This window comes from Bos indicus, chromosome 3 (assembly GCF_029378745.1).
Source record: "Bos indicus isolate NIAB-ARS_2022 breed Sahiwal x Tharparkar chromosome 3, NIAB-ARS_B.indTharparkar_mat_pri_1.0, whole genome shotgun sequence".
Classification (NCBI taxonomy): domain Eukaryota; kingdom Metazoa; phylum Chordata; class Mammalia; order Artiodactyla; family Bovidae; genus Bos; species Bos indicus.
In genome coordinates this window covers 14,084,950-14,098,525 of record NC_091762.1, presented here as the reverse complement: position 1 = coordinate 14,098,525, position 13,576 = coordinate 14,084,950, and the positions used below count along the sequence as shown (strand labels likewise).

At 58.1% G+C, this 13,576-nt stretch overlaps 1 protein-coding gene across 10 annotated transcripts in view; it reads right to left on the bottom strand.

Annotated features, from left to right (window-relative positions):
* Positions 1-615: 615 nt before the first annotated feature.
* The window catches only part of ARHGEF11 (Rho guanine nucleotide exchange factor 11), a 116,349-nt gene continuing 103,388 nt past the window's right edge, over positions 616-13,576 (bottom strand). For 9 of the 10 annotated variants that reach the window (XM_070784391.1, XM_070784409.1, XM_070784426.1 and 6 more), the window contains 17 exons: positions 13,350-13,537; positions 12,968-13,114; positions 12,625-12,704; positions 12,399-12,524; positions 11,721-11,838; positions 10,667-10,845; positions 10,048-10,123; positions 9,565-9,732; positions 8,766-8,856; positions 7,867-7,992; positions 7,363-7,424; positions 6,267-6,485; positions 5,555-5,917; positions 3,870-3,965; positions 2,707-2,954; positions 2,335-2,524; positions 616-1,767 (listed from right to left, as the gene is read on the bottom strand). In XM_070784391.1, the coding sequence (XP_070640492.1) occupies positions 1,712-1,767; positions 2,335-2,524; positions 2,707-2,954; positions 3,870-3,965; positions 5,555-5,917; positions 6,267-6,485; positions 7,363-7,424; positions 7,867-7,992; positions 8,766-8,856; positions 9,565-9,732; positions 10,048-10,123; positions 10,667-10,845; positions 11,721-11,838; positions 12,399-12,524; positions 12,625-12,704; positions 12,968-13,114; positions 13,350-13,537 (2,533 nt within the window). In that variant the 3' untranslated portion in view covers positions 616-1,711. The remainder of the gene's footprint in view (positions 1,768-2,334; positions 2,525-2,706; positions 2,955-3,869; positions 3,966-5,554; positions 5,918-6,266; positions 6,486-7,362; positions 7,425-7,866; positions 7,993-8,765; positions 8,857-9,564; positions 9,733-10,047; positions 10,124-10,666; positions 10,846-11,720; positions 11,839-12,398; positions 12,525-12,624; positions 12,705-12,967; positions 13,115-13,349; positions 13,538-13,576) is intronic. The other variant, XM_070784438.1, reaches the window with a different exon arrangement.

Here is a 13,576-nt window from a genome sequence, read left to right as displayed (position 1 = left end):
GCCTTACAGCCCACGTCCTCATCCCTACACTTTATCAAGAATGGCTCGTGTATTCATTCTGATGCCCAACCAGACTGTGAGCTCCCAAGGTCAGCACTCAGCATTATGCTGGGTTTAGGAGGTAAAACAGAGGGGAAAGAGGATCTGTCCCTTAGTTCAACAATGACAGCAAAGAGAGGAGGTCTGAATGGTTACAGTCCTGGGGATGTGGCCATGTCTGACGAGCTGCTTCCGGAGGGTGTCAGAGCCTGCCAGAGGACTCCGAAGGCATCTGGCCAGGCCTCTGAGATGGCCCTCCCCTGTGCGTTGCCTTTAAAGTCCTAAAGCTCACTGAGGGCAGCCCATGAGGGCTCTTGACTCTGGGACCACTGCTCGTGTGTGAGTGTGTGTTTAAACTGAGATAAGTGTCTTTGCATGTCTCAGCCATGGGGGCTGTATCACTTGGTTTGCCCAACTCAAGTTCAGCAAGTGCGCCCTGGAGCTTCGGGAGAGAATATGGCGAGGCCTGGGTCTGGGGGCTGCGTTCTGTTCCTTCTATCCAATGCTAACCAGTCTCAGAGGGAACAACTACAGTATCTTTGATCACAGTGGTTCCAAGAATCACACACATACCACCACAGTTGAAGAATATTTAACTTTTCTTAAAAAAAAAAAAACAAAAAAACAAAAACTTAACCATGAAAGGAAGAAAATAAAAGAGTATACATTATTTTAACAGCAAAACAGTCATTTCCATATCTATATTTTATATATTATATATATATATTTATATATATATATGTATATATACACCTAGCACAGTGTGTATATTCTATTAGTGGGGGGTGGAGTGGGTGTGGTAATGGGGGCCAAGGCTGTGGTAGCCCCTGGGGATGGTCCTAGGTTAGTTTAGGGACTCCAGCATTCAACCCCCTACCCCCCGTCCTGGGGCCCAGTTTTCAGCTCTGTACCTGATACACTGGTTTTCTACAGGGAGAGGGTGGGGAAGGGTGGACACAGGTGGGGTAAGAAGTTCCCCTGAAGATGAGAAGTCCTGGGAGGGAGGGAGGGGCTCAGCACCGGGCCAGGAGGCTGGAAGCTGGGGGCCTCAGGGATGGCCCCACCTCTGGGCCCTGATCCTGGAGCTGGGCCGCTAACTAGGAGACCCAAGTGAACCTCCTGTTCCCTTAGCAGCCCTTCTGTAACTGCCTCCAGTGCTCCAGGATCAGAAACAAAAAAGGGTGAAGTTATTTACAATCGCAGAGATACACATACAATACATACATATTTATAGGAAACCAAAGTGACAAAGAGAGGAGAGGTGGAGACACCCACCCAGCCTGGGGGTCCTGTGGAGAAGGGAGGGGAGGAAGAAAGTGCATTTACACCAGAGCTGCCTCCTTACACTCACACTGGCTCGTCTGAGGGCACCCACACATACAGGCGCGCACAAGTACGTGGGGACGAGGGGGGCCTTTCAGATGCAGTCTGCATGCTTAGGAGACAGGAGGCCTTGAAGGGGTGGCCTGAAGGGAGGGGAAAGGACACTGACACTTGACTCCAATCTGAGCAGACCAAGCAACATGCGGATCTCCCCCGGGGTCTCGGCTGGAGCCTTCTCCTCAGCCGCCTCTTCCGCGGGGAGGAGGTCTGGGGTCTCCCCACCCTGCGCCTGCCTCAGGCCAGTCCCTAGCGGAGGAGTGGGGATGTGAGGACTCAGTGGTTCCGACAGCTACGGTCCTGGGGATGCGGCTGTGTCTGCCGTGCTGTCTTCCAGCGGAGTGGGGCCTGTGGGGAGTGGGGATGACGGTGAGGAGCTGGCCTGAGAGATGGCCCTCCCCCACGCTTCTCCTGGGCAGTCCTCAGGCCTGTGAGTAGCTCTTTAGCACCATCCTCCCGTGACAGGCGTTCTCCTCCACCAGAAACCTCCGAGTTCCCTGTGGGGCCTGGAAAGGGCTGTCTGCTGAACCCCACTTCTGTTTTGTTGGCCCCCATGGGTAGGTATGGGTCTGCCTGCCTGAGTGGGAGCACAGCCGTGGCCCCAGCCCACACAATCTGCTTCTGAAGCACTTATTAAGGATGGGTTTCGGATGTGAGACTAGGTTCCTCTTGGTTGGTTATCTCCAGAACCCAAGGAGAAAAGAGGGTTCAGTTCTAAGGTTCCCACTTTTAGGGGAGCTTCCTCCTCCTGAAGCTGAGGAAATGAGTGAATGAATTGTACTTGAGGGGTAAAAAAAATGAGACCCCTTCTCAGAGCTCCCCCATCTTCTCATAGCCATGTGGTGATGTTTCCTCAGGAGCCAAAGGCCTTCTCCACGCACCCACCCACCCCCAACCCCAGAGGACCTCACTCACCATCCTCAGGACAGGGCCCCAGTTCGCGGCTGTCCGTGGAATCAGAGGCTGGGGGCTCCTTGGCTGGAGGGGAGAGGGAGCTTTCTATCCATCTAGCTGCCTCCGTGTGGAAACTGCCCACAGGTGTGGTGCCGCCAGATGACTGGCTCCTGAGGGACCTGAGCAGCTCTCTGTGGGCCAGCTCCATGTCCTGGAAGAGTAGCAGAGGGACATCTGCTCTGCAGCCCCTCTGGGGAAGAGGCTGTGCTAAAGGGTGGCGGGGCAGGCTGAGGCCAGAGCCCCAGGCCAGGATCTAGGGCTCCTGTGGAGACAGCTCTTGTGGGTGAAGGGTCTCGGGGGGTGGACTGCACCTCTGGGGACCTGAGCCCTTACCTTGAGCCGGTTGAGCTTGAGGGTAAGCTGCTCGATGGTGCGGAAGATCATGCCCACATCCCTGAGGGCCAGACTAGGGGGAGAGCGGCTGGGGTGCTTTTGATCTCCATGGCCTCCCTGAAGTGGGGGCTGAGGCTCTGTCTGCCAGGCAGGGAGGCCGTCGGGCTGGGAAGGGCTCGTGTGTGCTCCTGACGGGTCAGTACTTGAGTCAGGGGGTCCTGCAGGCATGCTGACGTAAAAGCAGTTCCCTGTCCCCAGCAAGACAAAGAGATTAGGAGGCAAACAGAGGAAGTCTAAGCTGTCTTCTGCTCCCCCAGTGTCTCCCAGGCTGACCCATAGGCCCAGGGAAGCCACTGCAGATGAGCTCAGAGCAGGCTGGCCCCAAGCTGCCTATCAGTCTCCCAAAACCCTTCGCCTTGAGAACCTTCGAGATGGTGATGTTGCCCAGTGGGGCCCACACCAGGGGGAGACTAAGGAGCTAGTGGTGGAGGTTAAGGGAGAAGGGGAAGGGTGGTCGTGTTTCTTCTGGGAAACCGCAGTGGCCCCCATTCCCTGAAGGAAGGGTGAAGGGGGGGGGTGAGCTGGCTTTAGATGCTTCTGAAAGAGGTGGGTGGGCGCCTCCTTCTTCTGCCCCATCTCAGGCTCTACTGAACTTCAACACAGCCCCCTCCCTAATGGCCAATTACTTCGTGATCTTTGAGATACCTCATCAGAGAGGGTTAAGGACAGCTAGAGGATGCCGAGGGTCCCTGACAGGACAGTCAGCATAGGTAAATGTCCAGGAGCCTGGGAGGCCCCGCAAGCCCTTTCCCACAGTGACCCTGACTGGTGTGGTGGTTGGTGTGGGGGGTGAGGTGGCTCAGAGGGTCAGGCTAAGGACACTGCGCTCACCTCCCCCACCTCCTGTGACTCAGCACAGCTGCTTCACTCTGCGGCTCAGAAAGGGGCCTGTGCAGCTCTTGGAGAGGGGCTGGCACAGGTCTGGCCCCCCACCTTTAGGCCCACGGCCTACTCTCCCTGATTCCAGACAGTTGAGGGAGTGTGTATGGTGGTGCGTGTCCACATGACTGCAGGCAGGGGTCTAATCCCAGAAGCCCAGCTCTGTCCTCAAGGGCTCCCATTCCAGCCCTGCCTGCCTCTGGCTCCAAGGAGAGGTTCGTTACCCGCAGCCTTTGCTCCGCCTTCCGCTTCGGGTGGCTCAGGCCCTGCCTGGCCACTCTCTGGTAGTGCAGGGACCACCTTGCTGCCCGCCACCTCCGCTGCACCAACACCACCACCAGGGAGAGCAGAGACCGAGAGAAGGAACGGGAAGGGAGACAGAGCAGGAAGGAGAGGGAGAGAGAAGAGGCAGGTGGGGGGGCGGGGTGAAGAAAAAGAAAAAGGGAAGAACAAAGTAAACACAAGATCACACATGATTACACCCCACGGAGCTACAGAGAACTGCTCCACCAATTCACCAATTCACCAGAGGAGAGAGAAGGAAGGTCAGGTCCCAGAAACCCAGGAGAGAGCACAGACCTCGGGCAGGTGGAGAGAAAAATGCTCCTGGAAAAGGAGGCAGAGCTGGGCACTGGGGGAGGAAAGGAGACCCCCGGTACTGGTGTGGACGGCCCCCGCCCCTCTTCTTCCCCCTGCTGCACTCCTCAGACCAGGCTGCCCTCTCCTCAGCTGACTCTTCCCTCTGTCGTCTGGGCTTTGGCCAAACCTGCCCTGACCCCCGTCCCAGCCCGTCCTGGTTTTTCCTGCATTAAAATCGGGGCCACCCAGCTCCCTGCTCATTCACCAGAGCCCCCCAGTCTCACACGGCTCCCCAGCCCGTCCTGCAGGCCGCCCAGCTCCCTGCTCACTCACCAGAGCCCCCAGTCTCACACAGCTCCCCAGCCCGTCCTGCAGGCCGCCCAGCTCCCTGCTCACTCACCAGAGCCCCCAGTCTCACACAGCTCCCCAGCCCATCCTGCAGGCCGCCCAGCTCCCTGCTCACTCACCAGAGCCCCCAGTCTCACACAGCTCCCCAGCCCGTCCTGCAGGCCGCCCAGCTCCCTGCTCACTCACCAGAGCCCCCAGTCTCACACAGCTCCCCAGCCCATCCTGCAGGCCGCCCAGCTCCCTGCTCACTCACCAGAGCCCCCAGTCTCACACAGCTCCCCAGCCCGTCCTGCAGGCTGCCCAGCTCCCTGCTCACTCACCAGAGCCCCCAGTCTCACACAGCTCCCCAGCCCGTCCTGCAGGCCGCCCAGCTCCCTGCTCATTCACCAGAGCCCCCAGTCTCACACAGCTCCCCAGCCCGTCCTGCAGGCCGCCCAGCTCCCTGCTCACTCACCAGAGTCCCCAGTCTCACACAGCTCCCCAGCCCGTCCTGCAGCCCTCCTGTTGGCTCTGCCTGCAGACCCACCCCGCCTCCGCCCCACACATCAGTGCTTCCTTGCTGCTCTCTAGAGCCACCAGCTGCAGCCCTCTGCCTGTGTCTTTCTAGAGATGAAGACCCTGAGAAGAGCCCCACTTCTCCTTAGGACTGCGAGCAGTGAACAATGCTAGCAGAAACTTACTGGCAGCTGACTTGTGCCACAGTGATATCCTCATAACATAGAATGAAGTCCAGAGGGGCTTTAGAATTTCTCCCAGGGTCACAGGGATATTAAGTAATGGAGCTCGGACCCTGTACCTCGGCTGTCTGACCCCTAAGCCTTTACATGATGTCAACAGGTCTCCTTCCCTAGGATCGGGACAAACCTCTGCACACACGGCTTCCAGACAGGGGCGGGGGGGAGGGGGAAGCAGCCAGCTGGAAGACTCAGTGCTCCCCTAGCAAAGCTGGCCATGTGCCCCCAAGGGGACCAACTTACTTTACCTTTTCTTACAACTTTGTAACTTCCTGTGCCCTCTGTGCTTGAAGCTTCTTCCTCCGGACTCTTGTCTAGCTCAGAAGATTCCCAGATCCCGGAATTCCTGGTCCTTGGGGGCAGTTGTTCCAGAGAACGCAAAGTCGTGTCCTCCTGTCCAGGCTGGCTCCACTCTGGCCCCAAGAGTGGGGCAGTGTCCCCTTCAGTCCCCGCAGGAGCTCGCCCTGGGGAGCCTGGGTCCCAGGGGTGCGAAGTGATGCTGATGAAGGAGGGTGTAGGGGTCAGGTCGTCCTCGGGCTCCCCGGCAGCTCGGGGGTCCGTGGGGTGACCGGGCAGCAGGCTCCACAGGATCAGGTGCCGCAGGTTCTCCACTGGAGGGGAAACAGGGGGATGGCTTCCTGGACACAGGACCGCACACCTGGCCATGGCGGGAGTGGGTGCAGAGGAGGTGGGGGGCTGCTGCTCCCTTCTCCCACCCCCACTGGTGACACTGCCTCTGCAGTCACAGGGTGGAACTGGGAGACTATGGCCAACCAGCTGGGGGATGGGCTGAACGGTGGGGCAGGGGGACAGGAACAACAATGGTCTCTCTGCATCCTTCTCTCCTTGAGCACAACTCAGGGAGAGGCTCTGAGCAGGCCGAGTGGGGTATCTGCCTGTTGACACTGGCCAAGCCGCTGGGGCACTGGGGGCTGACAGCCAGGGCCAGGAGGCACTCACCGTCCTCCAGGGCTGCGTCGGCGAGTCCTTCTATGAACAGAGGGCCTGGGAGGGGCAGGAGGATGGGGTCCCTCGTCCTGCTTCCCCTGTGCTTGCTGTCCAGCGAGGCAGAAGAGTGAGGCAGCGCTCCCAGTTCCTCTTCCTCCACGCTGCCCTCCTGCTCAGCATCTGCCAGCAGCGCCAAGGGCTTCCCTTGGACCCTCTGCTGGCACCCCATGCCTGTTTCGGATGGGAGGACAGTATAAAGCAGGGAAGGAGGGAGGGCATGTACGGGCTGATCCCAGGTCCAGCTTCGGGTTCAAGCGGCTGGGAACACTGGCTGATTCATTCCACAATGTTTACTGAGCCTCAATCATGGCCAGGCACCATCCCAGGCTCCTGGCACACATCAGTAGAAAAAAAACAGAGATCCCTGCCCCGTGGAACTTAAATTCTAATTGACGAACATAGAGAAAAAGAAAATAAGTAAATTAACTACATGATTTAGCTAAGAAGTGCGATAGGAAAGAAAAAACCATACGCGGGGGTACGGAAAATCAGGAATGCTGGTATTAAACCGAGTGGTCAAAGAAGGGAACTTGGTGCAAAGCTGACAATCCATCTGCACAAAGCCTTGAAGTGGGGCGGGCGTCAGGAGAAGCGTTCACGCGGAAGGAAGCAGGAAACAGACCCAACCAGGGAGCCTACTCAGGGGATTTCTCTCTCAACTTGAGGCGGTAAGTTACTTGACATTAAAAACTCAACCAGAGTTCTGTCTGGGGCCCTCGTGCCCCTGTCGACCTAGTGACTGTATCTTCAGCCCTCTGAGCTCCACTCCCCATCCCCACCCTCAGGATTCCCGTACCAGCACACCTCTAAGAGCATCTCGTTCTCCACTAGGAGCCCCCAGACTCTACCTGACTGCCCCCTCTTCCTCCTCAGGGGGGAAGCTCTGTTCACTTGAGCCTGTTCTTTCCTCTTCCAGACCTCCTTCCTCATTCTGCTTTTCTCTGTTCTTATGGCCCCTTATGGCTCTCTATCACCCACAGCCACCTCCTTATCTGTGCCTAGAGAGTGAACTGGGTCGGGCCCCCACAGAGACAGCTCAGGGACTTACCTCCAGGGGCTGCCCCAGGCTCCGCTTCACCACGGAACACCTCGGAGTCATCTGGTCCTGCCCTGCGAGGAGAAACAGTCAAGGTGAGAGAGGCCCGCCCGCCTGGAATTCTGGCTCTCTGCCAGCTGGGAGGTGGCCACGTCATGAAATTCCACTCTGGCCTCCTGAGTTCACATGGGCAATGCAGGAGCAGGCCCAAGAAGGCAGTGGCTTAGATTTCAGACCTGCTGTCTGGTTAGCAACCTGGAGAGGAGGGTGGGTGCTGGCCAAGCTTCTCTTGGTCCTGATTCTGCCCCCTCACCCCCACAATTCAGGCACAGTCTGAGCAGGGCAATGGGGAGAAGGCCAAGCAGGGACAGAAGGTGGAGGTGCAGGCGTGCCTTACTCCACCTGCCTGCTAACACCCGGCAGTTGAGGCTGCCCGGCCCAGGGGGCGAAGGGCTTAGAAGCAGCACACGAGTGGCTTGGAGGGGGGATGGTGAGCAGGCCTGGAGGGCTGCTCACCTGCTGGGTGGGGGGCTCTGGTCGGCTGGCTCCTGGGGGCCTGGGGGCGGGGGGTGGATAGGTGTTGGGGCAGCTCCGGGGAGCCTGGTGGCGTTCCGAACAGCCTCTTCTAAGAGCTCCATCCACCTGTTGCTCGGCAGGAGAAGAGAGGTCTGGTGGTGACAAGTGGGCAGAGGAGCACAGCGCCTCCCCCACCAACCCCGAGTCAGAGCTGCGAGGCCCTCTGCCAGAGCCTGCCCTGAGGACCCTCTGCTCAGTGGGTGTCCCAGCGCCCGTGCAGCTCTGACTGGCTGCCCCGCCAGGGGCAGGTTTATATACCCCGAAGCTACCAACTGCTGAACACCAACCCTCTGTTAGGCTCTGCGCTCTGCATTCAGTATCTGTTCTCTCTCAATGTAACTCCCAAGAGGCAGCGCTATCCGCAGTCACAGATGGAAGCCCCGAGAAACTGTCTGACCCAAGCTGTCTCTGGCCTCTACGTCAGACAGGCTACTACTGAGGCTGGCTACTGTCGGGAATATGGGTGGGTGGATGCCGGGGGGTGGAGATGACAGTTCTGGAGGCAAACACCTTTGAAGAACGCTGGCATTTAAAACACTTGATGGAGAAAGAGAAAAAGAACCCAGGGGAAGGGAGTGGGGCCAGAGAAAGGAGAGGAGCAGCGGACGGCTGGAAGACCGCTGGTAGCGCCTTTCCTTGGACAGGCCGCTCACGGGTTCAGGGATGGCGATCCCGAAAGCCTCTCTGTGTCTGTCTTATCTCCCTCTTCTGCGTCAAGGCCCCATCCTCTAACCACTCTGGGCCCAGTCCTGGTCTCATTGTCCAAGTCCTCACACACCGCCCTGGTCCCACGGGGATGGCAGTTACGCGGGACTGCCCCGCTTCCCAGCAATCCTCACGTGTTCTTGTCTGATGACGTCAAAGCCACCAACTCGTAGATCTGGGGTGGGCCCAACTCAGAGGTACAGATGATGAAGAAGGCCCGTTTATCTGTGAGAAAGAGAGAAGCAGAAGGGTCTGTACTGGGGGTGGCAGAGGCATGACTGCAGCCTGGGTCAGGTGACAAAGTGTGGTCTTGAAACCCTGACCCTCAACCAGGTGGAGAATGCAGCGCTAGTTGGACCTAGGTCATTGGGTTCCACTTACAGAAGGACGGAGACCATTCTGGGTCCTCTAATGCCACCTTCATAGTCCTCGCCTCCCACTTTCCTCACAGTGAGGGCTGAGGGTTATAAAACCACATCACACCCGTCCTCCCTTTCCACCTCCCCCAAGAGACAGGCATTGCATCACTCCCCAGGCTACAGCTGAGGAGAGCGAGCCCAAGAGCCCTTCCTGTACGTGCTCCGCTTCTCACTAACGTGCCCGGAGCATAGGGCTGGGCTCTGGACTGTGGGTGTGAACTCTGCCTGTCCCTCCTGCAGCAGGAAGGCGTGTCCTACTCGTCTCTGCCCAGTTCTGCTTCCTCATCCTCAGTCCACCCTCCGTGCTCACATCCCATCCTGCCTGCACCAGGCTGTCCACCTTCATCCCCATCCTACCCCATACTGAACCACATTTTCCTGCTTAGATGAGTCAGGGTAGAGGAAAAGTCACACAGGCAGGCCAGTAAGTTCATCACCCAGCGCTCACTGGACGTGAGTACCAGGGCGCATGGCCTGGGACCTGGGCCAGCTGGGGCCGTCTCCTCGTGGGTACCTGTGGCCACTGAGCGGACGAGCACAGCGTTGAGCTTGAGCACGGGGCTGAAGGTCTGCTTGCTGTCCGAGGAGCCCACGGCCGTCTTGCTGTGGCACTTGAGCAGCAGCTTCTCGTCCTGTTTCTGCAGCAGCACCAGGAGGTCCTCCAGCAGCAGCACATGGAGGTCTGGAGGAGGGTGGTGCTGGTGAGGGGTTCCCTGCTGCCTGCTCAGCCCTCACCAACACCTGGGATATCAGAGGCTCCTGGATGGTCATCCTCAGTCTGGGAAGCCCCCGAGTCTGGTGACCTGCTTGGTTTTTGGTCCTCCCTCCCCATGCTGTGCTCCAGGTGCCCTGAGCTCTCAACCCCAGTGGTGTTTGGAGCTGCCTCCCAGCTACCTTACCGCCCTTAAGAGCGCCAGGTACAGGGCTGATGATCCAGAGAGGAAGAGCCCGGGTGACGCCCTAGATTCCCTCTTGGCCCCAGGCCCCTCGCGCTTACCCAAGGTCTTATCCTTGCTGATCCTCCAGGTCAGAGGCCCCTCATGGATCATCTTTCTGGTTGTAAGATCCAAACTCTGTTAAAGAGACACCATTCATTCAACAAGCATCTGAAAACCTGGACTCTATGCTAAGGTGCTGGGCATCAGTGGTGTGAACAAGAACTAGTCGCTTGCCCTCACACTCTTGTGGGGGATGCAAACAAGTAAAAAGGCAACTGCAAAGTCACAGGCCACGTGCTGTGCTGGCGGATACACTGGTGGCCCTGGCGGGGGTCTCTCTACTCCCTACCACATGCTGTTGATCCTCCGAAGGGGGTCCTGCCCATGCCTTCAGCTTTATTTCCTCCCACATGGCCTTCACTGTTACCTTGAGTCTGTTCCCACCTCCTGCTCTCCCTGGCTGAGTTCTCACATCTAGTCTCTGTAGTCTGGCTGTTTGCCCTTGTCTGTCTAGGGACAAGGTGACAACAGTAACCGGTGCTGTGTAATTCCAGGGGTCTCATCACACGTCCTTTTACAAACCGGCACAGGTCTCCTCCCCCAAGTACTCTCCAGGTCCTGAGTGGACTGCTGCTCCTAAGGAGGCCCAAGAAGTATGTGTGCCTGTGGGGCTCTGACCTTGAACTCTGCTGCCAGGGGGTTGCTGGCCCTCTCCAGAGAGGTGGTGTCCAGGCGCTTCTGGTAGCCTTCCAGACGGTGCCGGTTCTCTGTCTGCTTTACTGCTTCGTTCACATACTTGAGAATTTCCCGGCACTGGTCCCGGGCCCGGCAGAGTTTCTCATGCTCGGAGGTGCCGCCTGCCCACGGGGTAACAAGGGTTTTTAGAGCTCCTGCCAGATGAGCCTGCCAGGAGCTGGCTACCGACACACATTAGTGGGCTACCGGGGCCAGCTAGTCACACATCACTGGCATGGGTGGAGATATGCCACCCTGCCTAACTTTGACCTCAAACATAAGGACGACATATTCTGAGGACGCATAGGCGTCAAACCTCTGCTCTGCAGACAGTGATGGCTCTTGGGAATTCCTGCCTAGATTACAACTGGCTCTACAGGTGTGGGGACACGGATGGGGACCGAGGGAGCGATGGTGCCTCCCTCTAAGAACAGGGAGTTTCGGGTCCTTCCCACTTCTCCACGCTGACGCCAATGTCTCCAACTTGAGGGTGGTGAAAGGTGCTCGGGATCCCAGGGACAGTGACAACCTGGGGCTAGACCCCCTAATTCAGCTTGGTCCCCTACTCCTCTGGAGTAACTCACCATGCATGGCTGTATCTTTTGTGCATCGCAACGCCCCCAGAGACGTCCAGCAGGGGGTATGAATGGGACTAAAATCCAGTCACAACCTCTGGTGCGGGACCATGCCCCTTAGAGGAGCCAAGGTGCCCTGTGTGCCAACCCCACATCATCAGAGGCTTTGCTCCCATCTGTACAGAGGCCCCACACAGGCTGGTGGCAGCCTGTACCTCCTCCTGTGCTGAGCACCTTATTTATTGCCAAAGCGCATTACAATGGTTATCTTCTCTGAGACTGACCGTAAGAACACAAGGATGAAGACCCTCAAGACCAGAGAGGTCAAGTGACTTGCTAAGGTCACAAAGCAGGTCTGTGCCAGAACCAGGCTGTGGGCTACGGGCTGCTGCCTCCCAAGGCCAGGTGTCCGTGGGCCCTACCCTCTGTGTGCTTGATGATGTTCTCCAGCAGCAGCGGGTATTTGGTGAGCCGCTGCATCTCGGAGATGATGAGGTCTCGAAGCTGTAGTCGCCGGCACTGAGGGTGGCTCTCGGCCTCCTACAGGGAAGGACGCACAGAGGAAGATGGCAGCCCGGGTTAGGAGCTGGCTTGTGGGCTCAGGACCCACAGGACGGGACAGATGCTAAATAGGTCCTAATTCCGGAAGAGTCACTCAGAAATGGTGGTGGCAGCTTCTTGCTTTGATATTTAGGAAAAAGCTGGTGGGGGCAGAAAGACAATAGCCCAAGAAAGGGATACGGTCAAGGCACATAAAGCAAGGATTATTCCCACTTTATAGACAAAAAAATTGAGATCCATCTGAGTGAATACAGGCATTAGTAGGTGAGCAAGGCCATCTGATAGCAAGGCTGGTGTCTCTGTATTGAGAGCGGGTATATGTCAGTGTTTCTGAAGAGGCAGCCTGGGGAGGGTGTGGATGGAGCAGAATTGCTGGTCACCAACCCTGGTAGAGAGAAGAGGCCAAGGTACCTGGAGCTGGGGGCCAGTGGGGCAGTCTGGGAGATAGTGGGTCGACCTGGTAAACTCTCCCCCTCGGCCTCACTGAGCTAAGACTGGACTGGCTGGTTTCAGCTGTGATAAGTACAGGCCAAGCGTACCTGCATGAAGAGCTGAAACCGGCTCTCCTTGCGCTGCCTGGTCTTGATCAGCTCCAGAGCGATGGACTGATAGGAGCAGAACTGTGCGGCCACCTCCTGGAGCTCCTCCCGGGCAGGGCCGTCAAACTGATAGAGAGAATGGACACCATACAGCCCACCTCACACCCTTGCTTGGAACCTCTCCCCCTCTTCCTCCAAGGCCTCCCCAGGGCCTGGGCAGCCATACCCGAGCCAGCATGAGGTCACTGACTTCTTTGATAATGGGGCCCTCCTCCCGGAGCTTCCTCATAGCTTCACACCAGGAATCTGGGGGCAAGGAGAGAAGACAGAGCGCCTGGGGTTGAGCTGTGTGGCCAGGCCCTTGGTGATGGGGGAAAGAGGTCTCTGAGGGTCGTGCCATGGGGGCAGGGTCTGGGAGCCACTTCACACACGGGGGAGTTGGAATGCTGGCTTCAGGCTGGGCATCAGGTTCTCCCACCAAAGAGAAGAGGCAGGGGCTATGTGCTCAGGGGTCCTGGCATGTGGGCAGCAGGCTGGCCAGGGGTGGGGGCGGGCAGGGAGCTCCTCACTGTGGATCTCGATGAGCTCGGGAAGGTTGGGAAAGAGCCGGGCCAGCTCCTCTCGGGGCAGCAGGCCCTCCTTCTTCATCCGCTGGTAGAAGATCAGGTCCAGGACCCGGAGTGTGCGCAGATGGGACGCCTCGGTCACGAACAGCTCTGAGCAGGTGCAGGAATAAGGAGGGCCAAAGAGACAGCGGGACAGTCGTCAGCAAGGATATACTGGGACCTCTCCTGAAGGCCAGGATGGAGGTGGTCCTCATAGGAATCACAGCATGGGCCGGCCGTGCCCTAAGGCCCCACCCTCTCTCTCTACCACCCTGTGTGTCGGAGGTGCTCTGCACCTGTTACCACATGAGTCAGTGTGGAAGTAGGGAGAGGCAGCTGGTCTCACCATTGATGACCTCCTGCCGGTCAATCTCCCTCTGGCTCAGCCTGGCCACCACGTCCTTGCCCACTGTGTGCTGCCAGTTCTGGGCGTCTGGCTCTGGCTCCAGGTCAGACAGCTGGCCCAGATCGTCTTCTAGAAGGTTGGGGAGGAGGGGGTCTGTGCAGAACCCCAAGTTGGGGGACTCGATACTCCTGGGGGAAAAGAGGTGGCGGCTCAGTGCCACACGGAGG